The sequence below is a fragment of the Danio aesculapii genome, chromosome 3 (assembly GCF_903798145.1).
Source record: "Danio aesculapii chromosome 3, fDanAes4.1, whole genome shotgun sequence".
Classification (NCBI taxonomy): domain Eukaryota; kingdom Metazoa; phylum Chordata; class Actinopteri; order Cypriniformes; family Danionidae; genus Danio; species Danio aesculapii.
Genome location: NC_079437.1, coordinates 24,243,759 through 24,260,651, shown reverse-complemented (window position 1 = coordinate 24,260,651; position 16,893 = coordinate 24,243,759). Strand labels below are relative to the sequence as shown.

Here is a 16,893-nt window from a genome sequence, read left to right as displayed (position 1 = left end):
AATCAAAATAACCTATTCATATAACACCCATTTAAAATATAAGACTGGCCACGCAATGGATGAAAACACAATGAAGAAATATAGTTTAATTAACTCAATGATAAAAATGATAAAAAATGAAAGACATTAAGTGTTATTGTTCTGCATTTTTATTATTACCTTGAAATTGTTATGAAATAATACAGTTTTATCAATCAGCAAGCAAATTTTTAATGCATTGATATAAGCATGAAGAAAGTGTTAACAGAAAAGTGAAAAAATGCAAAGTAATACATTGTTTTGATAAATAGATGCAATATTAAAATTCTGTAAAACTTTAAAGGCACATACCTTCCTACAACACGTTTAATCTTAGCTAAAAGAAAGTCAGTAAAAACACTAAAGAAAGTAAAACTGTTTTACATTTGTGAATAGATTGAACATTTTGCTAGAAAATTAAACATTTAACCATCTGAAATATAATTTCTAAGATTCTTGAGAGTATATTTTCCATTTATTTCTTACATTAGGTCATGCTATAATGCTACAACTGTCAATATAAATACTGAGTATTTGTGAATGTTGAAAGTTCATGAACATGATAAATCATTTAAGGACAATGTGCACCATTTAAGGCATAAACTTCTTTGCTTTCAGCCTAGGTATGATTTGCATGTCCCTGACATCATTGTGCTGCAGAAGCCAGCATAGGTATCTCTCTGTGCCCATACCCCATCCACTTGTAAGAAGAGGCATGACTTGACGCATGTTGATGTACCATCTGTATGAGTCCTCTGGTACAGCATGGTGTTGCAAGGCCTCTCGTACCATGTCTGGTGTAGAATGACGTTCCCCAAGCCCTACCGTCTCTCCTAAGCCCAAGAGAAGGTCAGCTGCCTTGGCTTTGCTCTGGCCTGAACCTTCAATATATGCTTGGTAGAAGGGCACTCCAAGATGGTCCATTTCTGTCAGCCAAACAGCACCTCCATACTTCTCAATTAGAACTTTTTCTCCCTTTCGGGTTAGCTTCCTACCAAACTGTGGTTGTCCCTCCTGAACCCACTCAAGGCAATCGGAGGAAGGCATAATGTGAATGGCTTGATCCAAGGGTACTCTTGGAAGGGGATTTTCTAAGTTCTTGAGTAGTTCCTGGGCGTGAGATATTTTACCAGCTGTGTTTAAGATAATGTCAGAATGTTGCTTAAGCATTGCCTTTGTCAAATGGGCAACATAGCCTTCAGCTATACTCATGGCAACATCCATGTCACCCAGGAGCTCACATTCCACATGGTAGAACTGGTTGAGATGTGTAGCATCAGGATCTTCCCCTCTGAAACTGGGGGATACATAGTAAGCCCCAGGAAGACCATCATGAAATCTCAGGAAGTACTCTAAAACAAACTGCATAGAGTCTGCAAGGTACACATCTTGGCCTAGCATGTTGACAAACACGGGCTCAGAGTCTGACCCCAGACCCATTGGAGAGGAAATTGTGTCAGTCGTGATTGGTGTCAGTGCATAACCATACTTGCATTTGTTGTTGAAGTACTCCACTGTGCTATGAAACAGGGTGTTTTGGATTTGAAAGAGATTGCGATACCATTTGCTGTTGATGGCTGATGAGGCATGAGTCAGGGGGTCTTGCCAGGACTGAGGGGGAGAAGTTTTTGTGATCTTGGAGTGGATCTCTGAAAGCTCCTCTTCATTTGCTGGGGGACCATCTACTGATGTTACATATCCTGTATAAGTTGGACAGAACTGAGAAGCCACAGCTGGGGGTTTAAGGGCATTAGTCTGAGGAACTAATGGAATCAGTTTGGCGTGAGCATAATCAATTTCAAAGCCTTCAAATATGATAGCCACACCACGGGCATTCATTGCATCTTGTAGAAGATGAGCAACCTTTCGTATTGCCACAATTAGATCTGTATAGTCACTTTCATTCATCCTGAAGATGTCACTAGTATGTGGTTTTCTTGGCACAAGAACTGTAAGCCCTGGTGTATTTGGAAGAGGAGTTAGGAAGGCTACATGCTCATTATCTTCCCAGACACGCCACTGTAGCTCTTCACCACGAATAATGCGGGGGAATAGGCCATCATCAGAAAGGTCCCCGTGGAAATCAAAGCAAGCAGGTGCATTGGGTGTTGGGAGTCGAGAACGAATCTTCTCCTGTACCTGGTCAAGATGGCTGTCTTCACATCGGGGACCACTTTTGGAGCTACAGTATCCAGGATCATAAGCATTGAACTCAATTTCCTCAGCTAGTTTAGGTTTCCAGTTTGGTTCTAGGCCATGGAGGGGCAACACTTTGATGTTAGCAGGCTTGTCGAGTTCTGGCATGGACACAAGGGCACAGCGTTGCACACCAAGTTTTTCACAAAGGAGACTGGCAACAGCCTGTGCCCCTTGCATCATTGCAACATAGTCAGGTAACACCAACTGAAAGATGCTTCCAGGTCCATTAATTCTCTTTCGAGTAAGAACAGTAGCTCCTGGGGTCCAAGGATTAGACTGTAGGTGAGCTACCAATTCATCAGTCTCCCAAATCACATTACAAATCCCCTTCATAGGCCTCAAAACCTCAGTTCGAGGAATCCCATTGACCATTGAACCAACAAACATCACTCCAGCATTGGTTTCAATTACAGCTTCACCATGATGGTCAACAGCAATTATTCCTGCACACTTTTCTTCCAGATCATTATAGATAACTTCCCGACAAGCCTGTTTGAGACTGTAGCCTTTGAGGTTGTATAAACTGGCTACTTTGTGAGCAACTGTCTGGCGTAAGAAAACATCACCATCACCTGAACATGTCACAGCAAGTTTTTCATCAGCATATATTCCTGCCCCCACTATTGCAGTGTCACCAACTCTGCCCTTCCACTTGCCAACTAAACCCCCAGTGGAAGTGGCTGCTGCTAACCTGCCCCACTTATCAAGTGCAACTGCACCTACAGTTTGAGGATGGTTATTCTTACCATCACCTGACTTCATGACCAACTCCTTGAATCTTATGTCAGTGCCAAAGTAATCTGCTTTCACTGTTGTTTCTTTTTCTCCACAACTATATACAAACTCTTCTGCACCTTCTCCAATCAGAAGTGAGTGGGCGCTCCTATCCATAACACAGCGGGCTGCTTTTATTGGGTTTTTCACTTTTCGCAGGCATGCCACAGATCCAGAGTTCTTACCATGTCCATCCACAATGGTGGCCTCCATTTCCTGCTCCCCATCTCGATTATATACTGATCCTTTGCCAGCATTAAACAAGAAACAGTCCTCCAATGCAACAACACTTTTTTGTACTGCATCCAGACTACTACCTCCATGAGAAAGGACTTGTGCTCCAAGAGTTAGAGCTGTTTGAAGGGCAAATTCAATGATTTCAATTACTTTCTGATTCAGCATAATTTCCTCTCCTGCTCCACCATGGATCAGTAAAGTAAAATCTGCTTTTGTGTTTTTGTTGTGCTTTTTTTGCTCCACAGCTTTAATTTCATCCTCAGTTGAAGATCCGTTTACTAGTTTTTCTTCATTGTCTTGCAGGACACATTCAATGGCACCCATCTGCCCAGCAATGGCATACCTTAGTGCCAAAAGCATAATCAATTTTAGATTGAGCTCAAATCTTTCCCTGAGATTTCCCAGGACACTGGCAAATGTACCCTTCCCATTCAGCACTATACGTACTTTGTCCTTCCTGCCTAGATATGTGACAGCAAGCTGGTCTGAAGCATACACATTGCCAACAGCACACTCAACACCCTCGATCAGATCTGATCCAGTCAAGTAAATTGAAGGGCATCCAAAAGGGTCAAGAAACTTCTTGAGTGGGTTATCTTGAGACATAGATTTGCGCAGGGCTGCCAGATGAGGCCCCACACCAAAGCCGAGTTTTGTGGCTTTTATGAGGTTTTTGTGCTCTATAAATGCTAAGTGAAAGAGCCGGAAAAGCTCATTTGTGTACTGGGGAATGTTGTCTGGGCCAACGCAGGATGCCAGTGCTATAACAAGCTGGTGAGATTTCATGGTTGTGGAGTATGTGGGATCACAACGGCCATGTTTGAAGTGACGCATGTGTGTTGGTGTTACCATGATAAGGTTTATAGCTGCATCCCCCAGTGTTTGCCTCAAGGACAGCTGCAAAGTAAAATTAATCCATGCATCATATAAACCTCTGAGACCCCGTAAGGTGGTGAACACATCTGGGTAAGATGAAACTTCAAAAGTCATGACAGACTGGCTGGATTGTAGAAGGCTCGAAACAGACTTTTTTGGCAGAGTTATGCCTTCCAGTGGCACATTCAGAGGTTTAGGATGAAGTGAATCAGCTTTTGAGAGTGGAGCTAACCCATTGGTTTGTGTTTTTATCATTTCCATGTTTTCAGATTCTGAGAGTTGCCACAGACGTTCAACGACAAGTCCTGCTACCATTCCATCAAGGGCACTGTGCTCAAACAGCATGCCTGCTTGGCCATCTTTAAACACCACCAAGTTCACCACCTGTTGATGAAGATTGCAAATATGTTTATCATTCTGCCAATTATTTCTAAGTATTTGAACAATAATAATAAGCTTTGCAATAGGAAATTATTTAAATGGATACTTCACCCAAAAATCGAACTCACTATTTACTCACTCTCATGTGTCAGCAAACCTTAATGAGTTTCTTTTTTTCAGTTTAACCAAAAAGATTTTCTAATGACTGTTGGAAACCGGTAGTCATAGACATCCATAGCAGAAAAAAAATACTATGGAAGTCAATGGCTATTGGTTTCTGGAATTCTTTCGCGTTTATCAGAGGAAAAAAAATTAAAACAGGTTTATAACAACTTGAGAATGAGTCAGCAGTGACAGAATATCCATTTTTGTGTAAACTATCCCTTTAATGTGTTTACTTTTGGAAGGTTCAGCTTAAGTCTGCGCAATTAACCCCTTTGATTGTTATCACTTGATTGCATGGGAATTATCAGTGGTAATTAAGCTGATAGATATGGGCCAGTAGGGGCCTTCTGCGCCTACTAGTAGGCTCAGAACGCTGTTATCACGCATCCACATGGTTAATCAGCTATACTAATAGAGAAGACTCCAGATCCAGATATGGGGGGTTGGGGTAGACGTTAATAAAATACAATTAATGGGAAATTTTATAAATAATATAAATAATTCTTGTTAATTTCTGGTCACAGCCGTATGTGATCTATAGCTGGCCCATATCTCTCAGCTGATAACCACTGATATTGCCCATTTAGTCAAATGAGAACATTCGAATCGGCTGGAACAATACTGAGGTGCTTATTATTAATTTGCTTTTACATACCTTATCATAGTATCGCAAACATTTTCCATCTTTCTCTCCTAGTCGGATAGTATTAAGCATTTCTGCAAGATCAGCAGATGCTGGACTGTCTTCCAGGGAAACAGCTAGAATGGCACTTTCCATCATTTCAAGTGAAGCTGCAGCTTCTCCGCCTGCCTTTAAGATGTCCATTCTCGTAGAATGCCAGGATTGGCGATGAAGAGAAGACAGATCACAAATAATGGATGGGTCTTGTTCAGGGGTTGCTGCTGGGTTACTCATTGCATGGACCAGCTGGCTGTGGATGTCATTGAGAGGTAAAGGAGAAACAGATTCTCCTGAACTTGGTTTCCATAAAATTTGAATTGGGAATATACCCCCTCGACAGGTCAATATGGTGTGAAGACTGTCTGGGTATGTCTGAAACAAGAGAATGTGTCAAAAGGATTAGTTTTTATTAAATGAACATGGTAACAATTGGATAAAGTTAACCTTCACCTTTAGTTCATCCTGATTCTTGCCTGGCAAGCGACTAGCTCCAAAAACTTGTGACTGTTGTGTTCTCTCAGTTGCCACATCCCCTTCCACCAGGCATGGTTCACTGTACAGCTTAGCAACTGCCCACAGCAATGCTGTAGCCCGCTCTATCTGCGCCAGCTCTCCTTTTAGCTTAGAGGAGGGCAGGACAGAAGGAATAGCAGTGGAAGTGGGCAGGGGATCATGGCAGGAGAGGAGCCGCTTTTTGAATTCTTCAGTCACCCAGTTTTCACGTCCAGATGCATGATTCTTAAGGTGTTCTTGGACTTCTTGAAGTGCATCTCTTTGCTGAAGGAGAGCAGTTTTATAGTGTTGGTACTGGTCAGGATTTAAGGTGAGCTGAAGTACCCGGCTCGCCTCCTGGAGAGTAACATCCAGATCTGGAATGGGATAATTAGGTAGCGCCATCCTGTAGGGTAGAGGACAGAGTGGAAAACATTAGACCAGGGGTTCTCAACCTTTCTCACTTTGAGGCCCACTTCTTTCTCTGATAATTTTTTGAAGGCCCACCTGTCTGACATTTTCTCTAAAATGTTTGTATGATATGCTCATTTAAACCTTTATTTATTAACAAATACATAGACTGAATAGTGTATCTGCTATTAAACATCTACTAATAAAAAATATACAGACAAATGTAAAATACAGTAAGACAATCTAAATCTGTTGAAAAGCATCAATCTGATGGCAGTTGAGTTTGCAGCTGGATATTATTGGGAGATTGCTGACAGGAATGGTGAACAGCTCCACCAGAGCGCGTCTGCAGCTCATATGCATGTTTATTTTACAGTCTATGACAGAAACACCATTGAGCCTCGATAGATCTTCCTGTATGGGAGCGCGTCCATTACAAAACACTCACAGGACTTTAATTTGGACAACTATACATATATATTAAATAGTTCACACAAAAATACACGAAGAAAGACTTTCACTTCACGCGTAGTTTGTGAATATTTAGACTTACGTGTAGTTGCAGATGCAATCATGTGGCTGTTTTTGCGTCGAGTTTAAAGTAATCAATCAGAGAACAGGAGAAAGTGCATTAATTTGATCATTTTAATATAGCATATTAATAATGAAATCCAAATATTATAGTATAATATTGAGAGTTAATTAAATTCTTGCGGCCCACCTGCAGGACCGCTGAGGCCCACTAGTGTATATATATTTGATATTATTATTATTGTTAATAATAATCGTTTTGTTGTCATTAATTTGCTAAATATTAGAAATATAAATAAGAAATATTATTATCTAAATTTCCACCATTTGATTTATATGTAAGTATTATATATTTTTTATTAAATTTATTATATATTTTTAAAATTATTATATTTATATATATTTGTTATATTTATTTTATTTATCATAATATATCATTATATCATATATAAGCTTTAAACAGGCTTCCAAAATCAGCAAAACAAAAACTATTTGCAATACTTTCTAAATTAGTGCTGTATAATAAATAATTTTAGATATGGTTTTACATTTTAATAAGTTTCTTTAGAACTTGAGCTTAAATCCCTAATGATAGGATATCTTAAAAATACATGATAAAAATTGTGGTCTTCTGAGTTGCAGAAGGCTAGCATTTTATTTTATTTTATTTTATTTTATTTTATTTTATTTTATTTTATTTTATTTTATTTTATTTTATTCAAGTAAAGATAGTGATTCAGTTATGAGTCCATTCAAGATAAATCCACCTATCCCGATTGAGTTGTTACAGATACCAGTTAATCAGTAAAGAATACTGTTTGAAATTTTTTATGTTCTATTATGAGCTTGGTTAGCTCCCTTTGAGTAGACTGTTTTTGCGGTAGTGCCAAAATTAAGGGTCTGTCCTTAGAAAAATAAAACAAGACTATTCAGAATTCTGATTGAGCTACAGTCAGTCTGGGCCCCGTTTTAGTGGCATAACTGTTTATGAACAACAAACCAAAACATAATCGAAAACATAACGAAAAGCATTATGCATTATCGAAAGCATAACGCAGAGAGCCGTTTCCCAGCACAAATTATTTCATCAGCCAATCAAGGGCCCCCTTCAGCTTCAACCCCACCTAGCCCTTAGGTTAATCTGGCCCTGTTGGGAAATTTTGGTGATCAGAAACGTATTTCAATAAGAGGCACACACATGTAAAACTGCTGTTTGTCTCTGTCCATATGGTAAAAGATATTTCTTAAAGGGAAAAATATATAGCACATTGAAACTCACATAGAAATATATGTAAATTACATATATAACATACAAGTTCATATTTTGAGGTCACACACAGTTGAAATCAGAATTATTAGCGGCCTTTGACAATTTGTTCTTTTTTAAATATTTCCCAAATGATGTTTAATAGAAAGGAATGTCTGATAATAATTTTTTTTTCTGGAGAAAATCTTATTTGTTTTATTTTGGCTAGAATAAAAGCAGTTTTTAATTAAAAAAAAAACATTTTAAGGTCAAAATTATTAGCCCTAAGCTATATATTTTTTAGATTGTCTACAAAACAAAGCATCATTATACAATAACTTGCCTAATTACACTAACCTGCCTAGTTAACCTAATTAGCCTAGTTAAGCCTTTAAATGTCACTTTAAGCTATAGAAGTGTCCTGAAAAATATCTAGTCAAATAATATTTACTGTCATCATGGTAAAGATAAAATAAATCAGTTATTAGAAATGAGGTATTAAAACTGTTAGGTTTAGAAATGTGTTGAAAAAAAATCTTCTCGCTGTTAAACAGAAATTAGGGGGGAAAATAAACAGGGGGGCTAATAATTCAGAGGGTTTATTAATTCTGACTTCAACTGGATATATAATAGAAGTCATATGTAACATTTCAAAATTTGCAAAAAACATTTGAATTACAAATACTATGTACATATATGTTCAAAAGTATTTATATAATCATGGCCATATATGAACAAGCAAAATTATAACAGTATATTTGTACATATATGTAATTTCAATTGTTGAAAAAAATTGAAAAATTCAATTGTTGTGGACATTTTTGCAATATATTAAAATATATGTTGCACACAGTATATGACATTTATTTTATACATGTGAAATCCAAATGTGATGTAATTTGCTTGTACTGGCATGTATCAGATTTTAAAAGCAATGCATTGTAATAATACATTAAGCAAATGAATGACACTTAACCCTTTATATATGTAGCACTCATTGAAATGCTCATTGAAAAAACCTATGAGTGTTACTGGGGATTATTACAAGACTTTAAGTGTTATGAAAAACATACATGGTTCTTCACCCAATAAAGGGTTAAAACATGGTAGTATGTTAATTTCAGGGATATTCATACAACAATGTCATGTGATTAAATCTAATACCCTCTTTGAATGATACACCACAGCGTGTTTTCACATGGCACATGTGGCACGTGACTTTTTTGTCATGTGTAATTCATTGATTTAATTACATGGCCTACTAAATTGGCTTATATCCAGCAATGTGTTTGAAGACATAATTCAATTTAATTCATCTTTATTTCTGTAACGCTTTTAGATTGTGTCAAAGCAGCTTAACATAGAAGTTCTAGTAAACTGGAAATGTGTCAGTCCAGTTTTCAGAATTGAAGATCAGTTTAATTCAGTTCAGTGTGGTTTAGTTTTTACTGCTGAAAGTCCAAACACTGAAGAACAAATCGATCGATGCACCACTCCACAAGTCCCAAAACCAAGCAAGCAACATAAGACGCATCTATTAACATATCTGATGACTTTATGACCTTTACAGACTGGAAACGTTCACATACTTCATAACGAACTTCTCTAAAGCTACTTCTTGAGCATGTGGCTGTAATCAATATAGTATGCTGTTTGTATGGCCAGTTGTCATGGGAATATGCCTCATGCCCCTAGTTGTCTAATTGGATTTTGGCTGATTGAATCACGCTGTGTCTCTTTTTGTACATCTAGTAATGCTGTCTTTCTTTTTTCCATTTATGGTACCATAGTGACATGGAAGGTCACTGTAGGCAACATGGATCATGTGATGTCATTGATTACTATTGAATTCATTCATTCATTTAAAATCAGAGCGACATCCAAGTACAATTCCTAGACTGCAGAATTATTTTGTGTGGAAATTTAGATTTCATGATATATAACATCAATGTTTTCTATTTATCACAATTTCTTTTTTTTCAGTATTAAATTTCTGACAAACATGTCATCAATCTGCTAAAAAAAAGCTTAAACATCCTTAAAACCAGCATAAACAGGCTGTGTTATCAACTTAGACAAGCTAAAACCAACACACCGCTCATACAGCACTTATGCAAAATCATTAAAAATAACATTCAAGCATTCAAAATAACAGCTTAAATCATCTGAACAAGTAAAATCAGCAAACCATCTTGTGATTTTTGGATTTAAGACATCTTTTTTTGCAAGGAACATAATTCGAGTTACTCAAAGACTACTCATATATTAATGTGTATAAAATGTTAAAGTCAGATGTTTTTAAAAATCCTAATCAATCATGAATGGAGCCAGGATATATTTGTATCACAAGATGGTGTGTGTTTAACGGCTGTCTAAAAATAACAATAATCAATCAATTCATTTTCAATTAAGTTTGATAGTGCTTTTCACACTAATTATTGTTCCAAAGGAGCTTTACAAAAGTGAACGTTAGATGAAAAATCTAAATAGCTAAAGTTAAATTAAAGTTAAGGTTATACAATATAACATACTTTTCAAAAAAGTTATGTCTAAAGTGCTCGTCATATTTGAGTAAACCCCATTTTGAAAATGACAATTTCTCAGTGAATAAAGGCAATGTATTGTGGTGCATTTGAAAAATAAATACAATTAAATTTAAGCAAAATTACAACCTACAAAATTTCAACTAAATTTTTACTTTTTTTTTATTTGTATTTAATATTTTTCTATAACATATAAATTTGGGTGTACTAGTTTTTGGACCGTTATCGTAAGTTATTATGTTAGATAAGCTTCAGATTTGACTTCAGTACTGACAAATCTGATGTATATGCACAAATATAATATTGTATAGCTTTCTGATAAAAATATGAATTTAAAAGATAGATTTGTGAGGGGTGTACTTATATATGTTGAGCACTGTATCTATGTATGTAATTGTTTTGTATTAACAGTATATCACTAATAATTCAATGTTCATTGGTACACTGTAAAAGTGCAAGGATTTAAACAATTGATTTGTATTGTTCTAACTCAAATCGATTAAGTTAACTTTACAGATTTAACAAATTAAAGTAGATTGAACTTAAAAAAATTAAGTTGTTCCAACGAAATCTCAATAATTGGGTGTTTTTTTTTTCATTTTAAATAACAGGCAACAAAAGAAATTTTCTTATGAGTGCATATTTCCAGTAAGCACTTTTTATAGAAAAGGGGAAAAGTACAGATGATGTAATTTCACAATAGCTCAGAATATATTTACAGTATTATGACATCAAATGAATGAGCTTCGTCAACATCAAACCTTACTACTTTAATTTTTAATTTCAAATGGCTATATCTAATTTTGAACGGTTTGAATATATTATCGAATGCAGTTAATTGTATTTATGTAGTGATTCACTAACAATCCAATGCATGGTTGGAGTTTAATATGACTTTGACAGTGATTAATTTAACCTTACATTGATTGATTTCCTATAATCAGTGCAACCTTATTTAAATTTTCTCAACTAGCGTGTTATTAATTAAATGTCAGAGTAAAACATTACACAATGTACAATAAAGAAACTTTAAACTCACCTCAGGGTAGTATAGACTTCCAAAGTATATGTGGACTAGTAAATGCGATGAGAGCTAGAATGCAACAAGCTTTTGTTGAAGTGAACAAACCAGAAGTGGGCTGTAATCTGAATCTAGTGATTCCAATTAAGGAATTTAATTTCCCGTCTCCCAATAGACGTGGACAGTATAACAGGCAGATTGTCACACTGGCATTCCTTTCCTTTATATGCAATAAAAAAGCAGAAGTTTAAAGTTTCTCAAGCTATACACAATTTCCAATACATCATTTCTGACAATTTCTAGGAATGCTTGCAGAAGCTACTTATTTTATAGCCGTTTGTATATAAACTTTCAAGATTGTCAAGAAATATTTAATGCAACTCAGTGTTTAATGTTGATCAAATTTTTATTTCTCAAAAATCTAAATGACAAAATTATTAATATCGTATCCCACACACTTTCATTCATTCACACAATAACCCACTCCATTCTTTTGCTTGTTCTGTAAATGAATGTTTGAATTTGAATTAGCTCAGTATTGCTTTATAATCTCATTCATCAGATTTAGGATATCATAGTGTGACATTAATATAATCCAGACATCAGGTGGTGGCAGAAGGTTGAGGTTTCCCTTAACGGACATGGAGAGCTAAAAACTGTCATGTGATGTGCTGTGCGGCGATGATTTTTGTATGTGTGTGTGTGCTGTGTTTCTTACTAGCAGCACAAAGAATGTATTGAGCGAACAGTCTTGTGTGTTTCACGTGAGCAAGGTGCACTTTTTTATTAGGCGTTCAGATTATTATGAGTTTTATTTTTGTATTATTCTGGCTGACTGTGCCCTGATCATGAAAGCTTTGAAAAAGTATGGTGCACTGTAAAAAATATTTCCGTATTTTGTGATTCACGAGTGTTTTTCGTTTATTTATGGTTGTGAATTGCATTATGGGAGCTTGATCTCTGCTCTGTCAACTTTTGATGTTGAAAATTCAATTCTAAAGTTTAACAAAGTGACTTTTATTGACATTTTAGTAGTTTAAAGAAATTTAATGTACACTACTTGACAAAAGTCTTGTGGCCTATTCAAGTTTAACAAATAATAATTTGACTTCTAGTTGATCATTTGGTATCAGAAGTGGCTTATATGAAAGGCAAAGGCCTCTAGATTACGCTTATTTTATCAAAATTAAATTTAATCGCCTTGATTTTTATTGATTTAATTGGGACAGTAAGGTCTGACTGTGCTTGGACAAAAGTCTTGTTACTGAACATAAATAATGTACAGTATAGACTATAAAGTCATGGTGCAGTGGAAAAAGAATTAATAGTGTGTGACTCTTATGAGCTTGAACAAGCGCATTCATACATCTGTGCAAAATAACTCAAATAACTTAATAATAAAGTCATCTGGAATGGCAAAGAAAGCGTTCTTGCAGGACTCTCAGAGTTCATCAAGATTCTTTGGATTCATCTTCAATGCCGCCACCATTGCACCTCAGACATGCTCAATAATGTTCATGTCTGGTGACTGGGCTGGCCAATCCTGGAGCACCTTGACCTTCTTTGCTTTCGGGACCTTTGATGTAGAGGCTGACGTATGGGAAGGAGCGCTGTCCTGCTGAAGAATTTGCCCTCTCCTGTGGTTTGTAATGTAATGGGCACATAAATGTCTTGATACCTCAGGCTGTTGATGTTGCCATCCACTTTGCAGATCTCTCGCACACCCTTTTGTCCAAACCAATATTTTTCCATCACCAAACTTGACTGATTTTTATGAGAACCTTGGGTCCATGTGGGTTCCAATAGGTTTTCTGCAGTTTTTGTGATGATTTAGATGCAGTTCAACAGATAATTTATCGGAAAAATCTACCTTCTGCCACTTTTCCAAATGATCAACTAGAAGTCGTTTTTATTTGTTGCTCTTACAACTGGGATCAATGACAAGACTTTTGTCGGGTAGTGTATAAGAAATAAACGAGAGAGAGAGAGAAAGAGATAAGTCTGTAAAATAACAGAAAATGTACTGGCAGTTTATTATTACTTAAGGTTTTTGTACAGTAATACACAACACCAACCCAGACAACATATCACTTAAAATATATATATTAAAATTAAATATAATTTAAAATGTAATAAGTCCCATAATACAAATTCAAAGACATGAATCACAAAATTACAACTGCTAATTTATGTTTTTTTTTCACAGTGTAGTAGATGTTTATTTATGGTAGCCTACTCAGTGCAGAACTTCTCTTTAATGTTTATTAATTTTGAGGAATTGTGTTCATGGGTGCTTATTGTAATTTCACAATAGCTCAGAATGTATTTACTGCATTATGATGTCAAATAAATAAGTTTCCAGAGTCAGCATCAATTCCTAGTACTTCAATTTGAACTTTTGTCAGTGTGGATTTTTGGTAATAGATTTCTTTGAAAGCACTTTTATTGAGGTGCTGAAAATTTACACGAATATACAAAGAATGCCAACCCACCAAGCAATTTTGTGTTTAAAAGATGTCAAATAGAGGTCCAAAAATGGAAGTCTTGTCTAAAACAAGACAAAATTGTTGCTGTTGGTAAAATTCTAGACATCAAAGAATAGTCCAAAGTAGTCAACTAGACAGATTCCACACAATTTTGCATGTTGTCCCAACACAAATCGATTAAGTTAACTTTACAGATTTCACAAATTTAAGTGAATTGAACATAAAAAATCAAGTTGTCCTAATGAAATCTCAATACTTGTGTAGTTTCAGATAATTTTAAATAAGTAGCTTGAACAAGCAACGACAAAAGAAATTAAATTGAGTGCATATTTACAGTAAGCACTTTTTTAGGGAAAGGGGAAATGTTCCGAGGATGTAATTTCACAATAGCTCAGAATGTATTTACTGCATTATGATGTCAAATAAATAAGTTTCCAGAGTCAGCATCAAACCCTTGTTCTTCAATTTGAACTTTTGGTAATGTGGATTTTTTGGTAATAGATTTCTTTGAAAGCACTTTTATTGGCTGGTACTGAAAAAGAAAAGATGTCAAAAATGGATGTCTTGTCTGAAACAAGACAAAAATGTTGCTGTTGGTAAAATTCTAGACATTCAACAAAAGTTCAAAATAGTCAACTAGACAGATTAAACAGACTTCACGTGTACTGTATAGTCATTAATTCCTGTGATTGTTGATGTTTTGCTTTGACTATTGTTTGACGTCTATTAGATCTTTGATATTTGTTTTGTTTTTTTTCTACTATGGAAGTACCAAGAGACTTACCAAATATTCTTCAAAATATATTTTGTGTTCAGCAGAATAAAAAGACACTCATAAAGGTTTGGAAACACACAAGGGCGAGAAAATGGTGAATTAATAATCATTTGTGGGTAAACAATCCCTTTAATACGCTATCCAGAAGTAATCATGATTGGGTACAAGCAATTGTTTTATTAACATGAAAAAGAACTCATGAACTCATGCCTGTTAAAACCACAGTTGATTGCTTCTTGCTTCGTATTTAGATCAGCACCCCCTAGTGGCAATCACTTGAGTTTTAATATGGTTATTATAAAACAGAGTTTTAGTTGCTGAAGTCATGTGATGCCATAGTTGTAAAGAACATTTGTACAGGTTTCCAAGCTTCATGAAGGAGGATTGTAAAGGGGATGATCATTTGCTGTAGACCTTCATGTCTGCCTGCATTCTTTAACTTTTATCATGAAAAAATGATTGAGATAAAGATCTAATACAACACCTGGCCAAAAGTATGGAATCACTACTCTTGGAAGATGTTCATTCAAATGTTCATTCAACAGTCCAACCCTCTGGCTGCATGAAACACTTGAAACAGAGAACAGAAAGAACACTGTAGCCAATTACAACTGTTTTTACAGATCAAACAAAGGGAAAAAATATGTAATCATACAAATCTGAGGAAAAATATATGGAATCTCCCTGTACTTTGCAGTTTTAAAACAAACTGCATCTGATTTGCAACTACTAGTGAAGCGTTGAACCAAGCTGATTTACATAACTCAGGGCTCCAACATGAGAGATGTCAGTTGAAACAAAGTAGATGATTATCGAACTTCTCAAATAAGGTTTATCTTCACGGAATGTTGCAAAAGATGTTGGTTGTTCCCAGTCAGCTGAGTAAATAATTGTTTGTGGGTGTCCCTTTAATATGCTATCCTGAAGTAATTATGATTCAATACAAGCTATTTTTTTTATTAACATGAAAAAAAACTGAACTCATGCCTGTTAAAACTACAGTTGATTGCTTCTTGCTTCACATTTAGATCAACACCCCCTAGTGGCAATCACTTGAGTTTTGAAATGGTTATTACGAAAGAAAGTTGTATTTGTCATGTGACGCTCTGGTTGTGAAGAACAAGTTTCCAAGCTTCCTGAAGGAGGATTGTAAAGGGGACCATCATCTTCTGCATGTAGACCCCTCATGTCTTCCTGTATTCTTTTCCTTTTATTGTGAAAAACTGACTGAGATAAAGATTTAATAGCAGGACTGGACCCTATAAGCTTTTGCTGCTCCATTTGCCAATACAGCCACTCCATTTAAAGGGATAGTTCACCCAAAAATGAAAATGATTTCACCATTTAATCACCCTTCACTTGTTCAAAATCGGTTTGGCATTCTTTCTACTGTTGAACACAACAGAAAATATTTTGAAGGGAGATTGAAACCTGTAATCATCGACTTCCATAGTTTTTGTTTTTGTTACAATGAAAGTCAATGTTTACAGGTTTCCAACTTTCTTCTTGTGTGATCAAGAGAAGAAAGACACTCATAATGGTTTGGAACCACTTGAGGGTGAATAAAGTTTCATTTTTTAGTGAACTATCTACTTTAAGTTTATATGCTGGAGTTTCTAAATTAAAGACATTGGGCTCCACTGGAAAATGTCAAGCTCAGAAACTGTGTTTTTCAAATGGACTAGATGAGGATGTCTGCCTGATGGTGCCAGAGGAAGACCTTAATAGACCTTTTCCTTGAACACTTATTTTTATTTAGTTATTTTTTTATTTTTTATTAAAAGGCTGTTCAAAAAGAACCTGTGATACCAAGTTTATTGGAAGTCATTATAGAGTCTAATCCTATATAATGATTGTCAACTGACTGCTGAAACATTGATTATTAATACAGATACAAAACAGTGAAACTAACTTAAACTCAGCATGAACCAGAAGTTGCATGAATGAATGAATGAATGAATGAATGAATGAATGAATGAATGAATGAATGAATGAATGAATGAAGTATTTCCAACTGAAATGGAGTATTGAGATAGGGGTGGTTTTTTTTGCACTC

At 35.6% G+C, this 16,893-nt stretch overlaps 1 protein-coding gene across 1 annotated transcript; it reads right to left on the bottom strand.

The window, feature by feature from the left end:
• Positions 1 to 148: 148 nt before the first annotated feature.
• On the bottom strand, positions 149 to 11,675 carry si:ch211-256m1.8 (uncharacterized). The gene is made up of 4 exons (XM_056453458.1): positions 11,595 to 11,675; positions 5,783 to 6,230; positions 5,306 to 5,704; positions 149 to 4,488 (listed from the first exon to the last, which is right to left on the bottom strand). Exons 2-4 carry the CDS (start codon positions 6,227 to 6,229, stop codon positions 610 to 612), a joined length of 4,725 nt encoding a protein of 1,574 aa, XP_056309433.1. The 5' UTR covers position 6,230; positions 11,595 to 11,675; the 3' UTR covers positions 149 to 609.
• Positions 11,676 to 16,893: the final 5,218 nt, after the last annotated feature.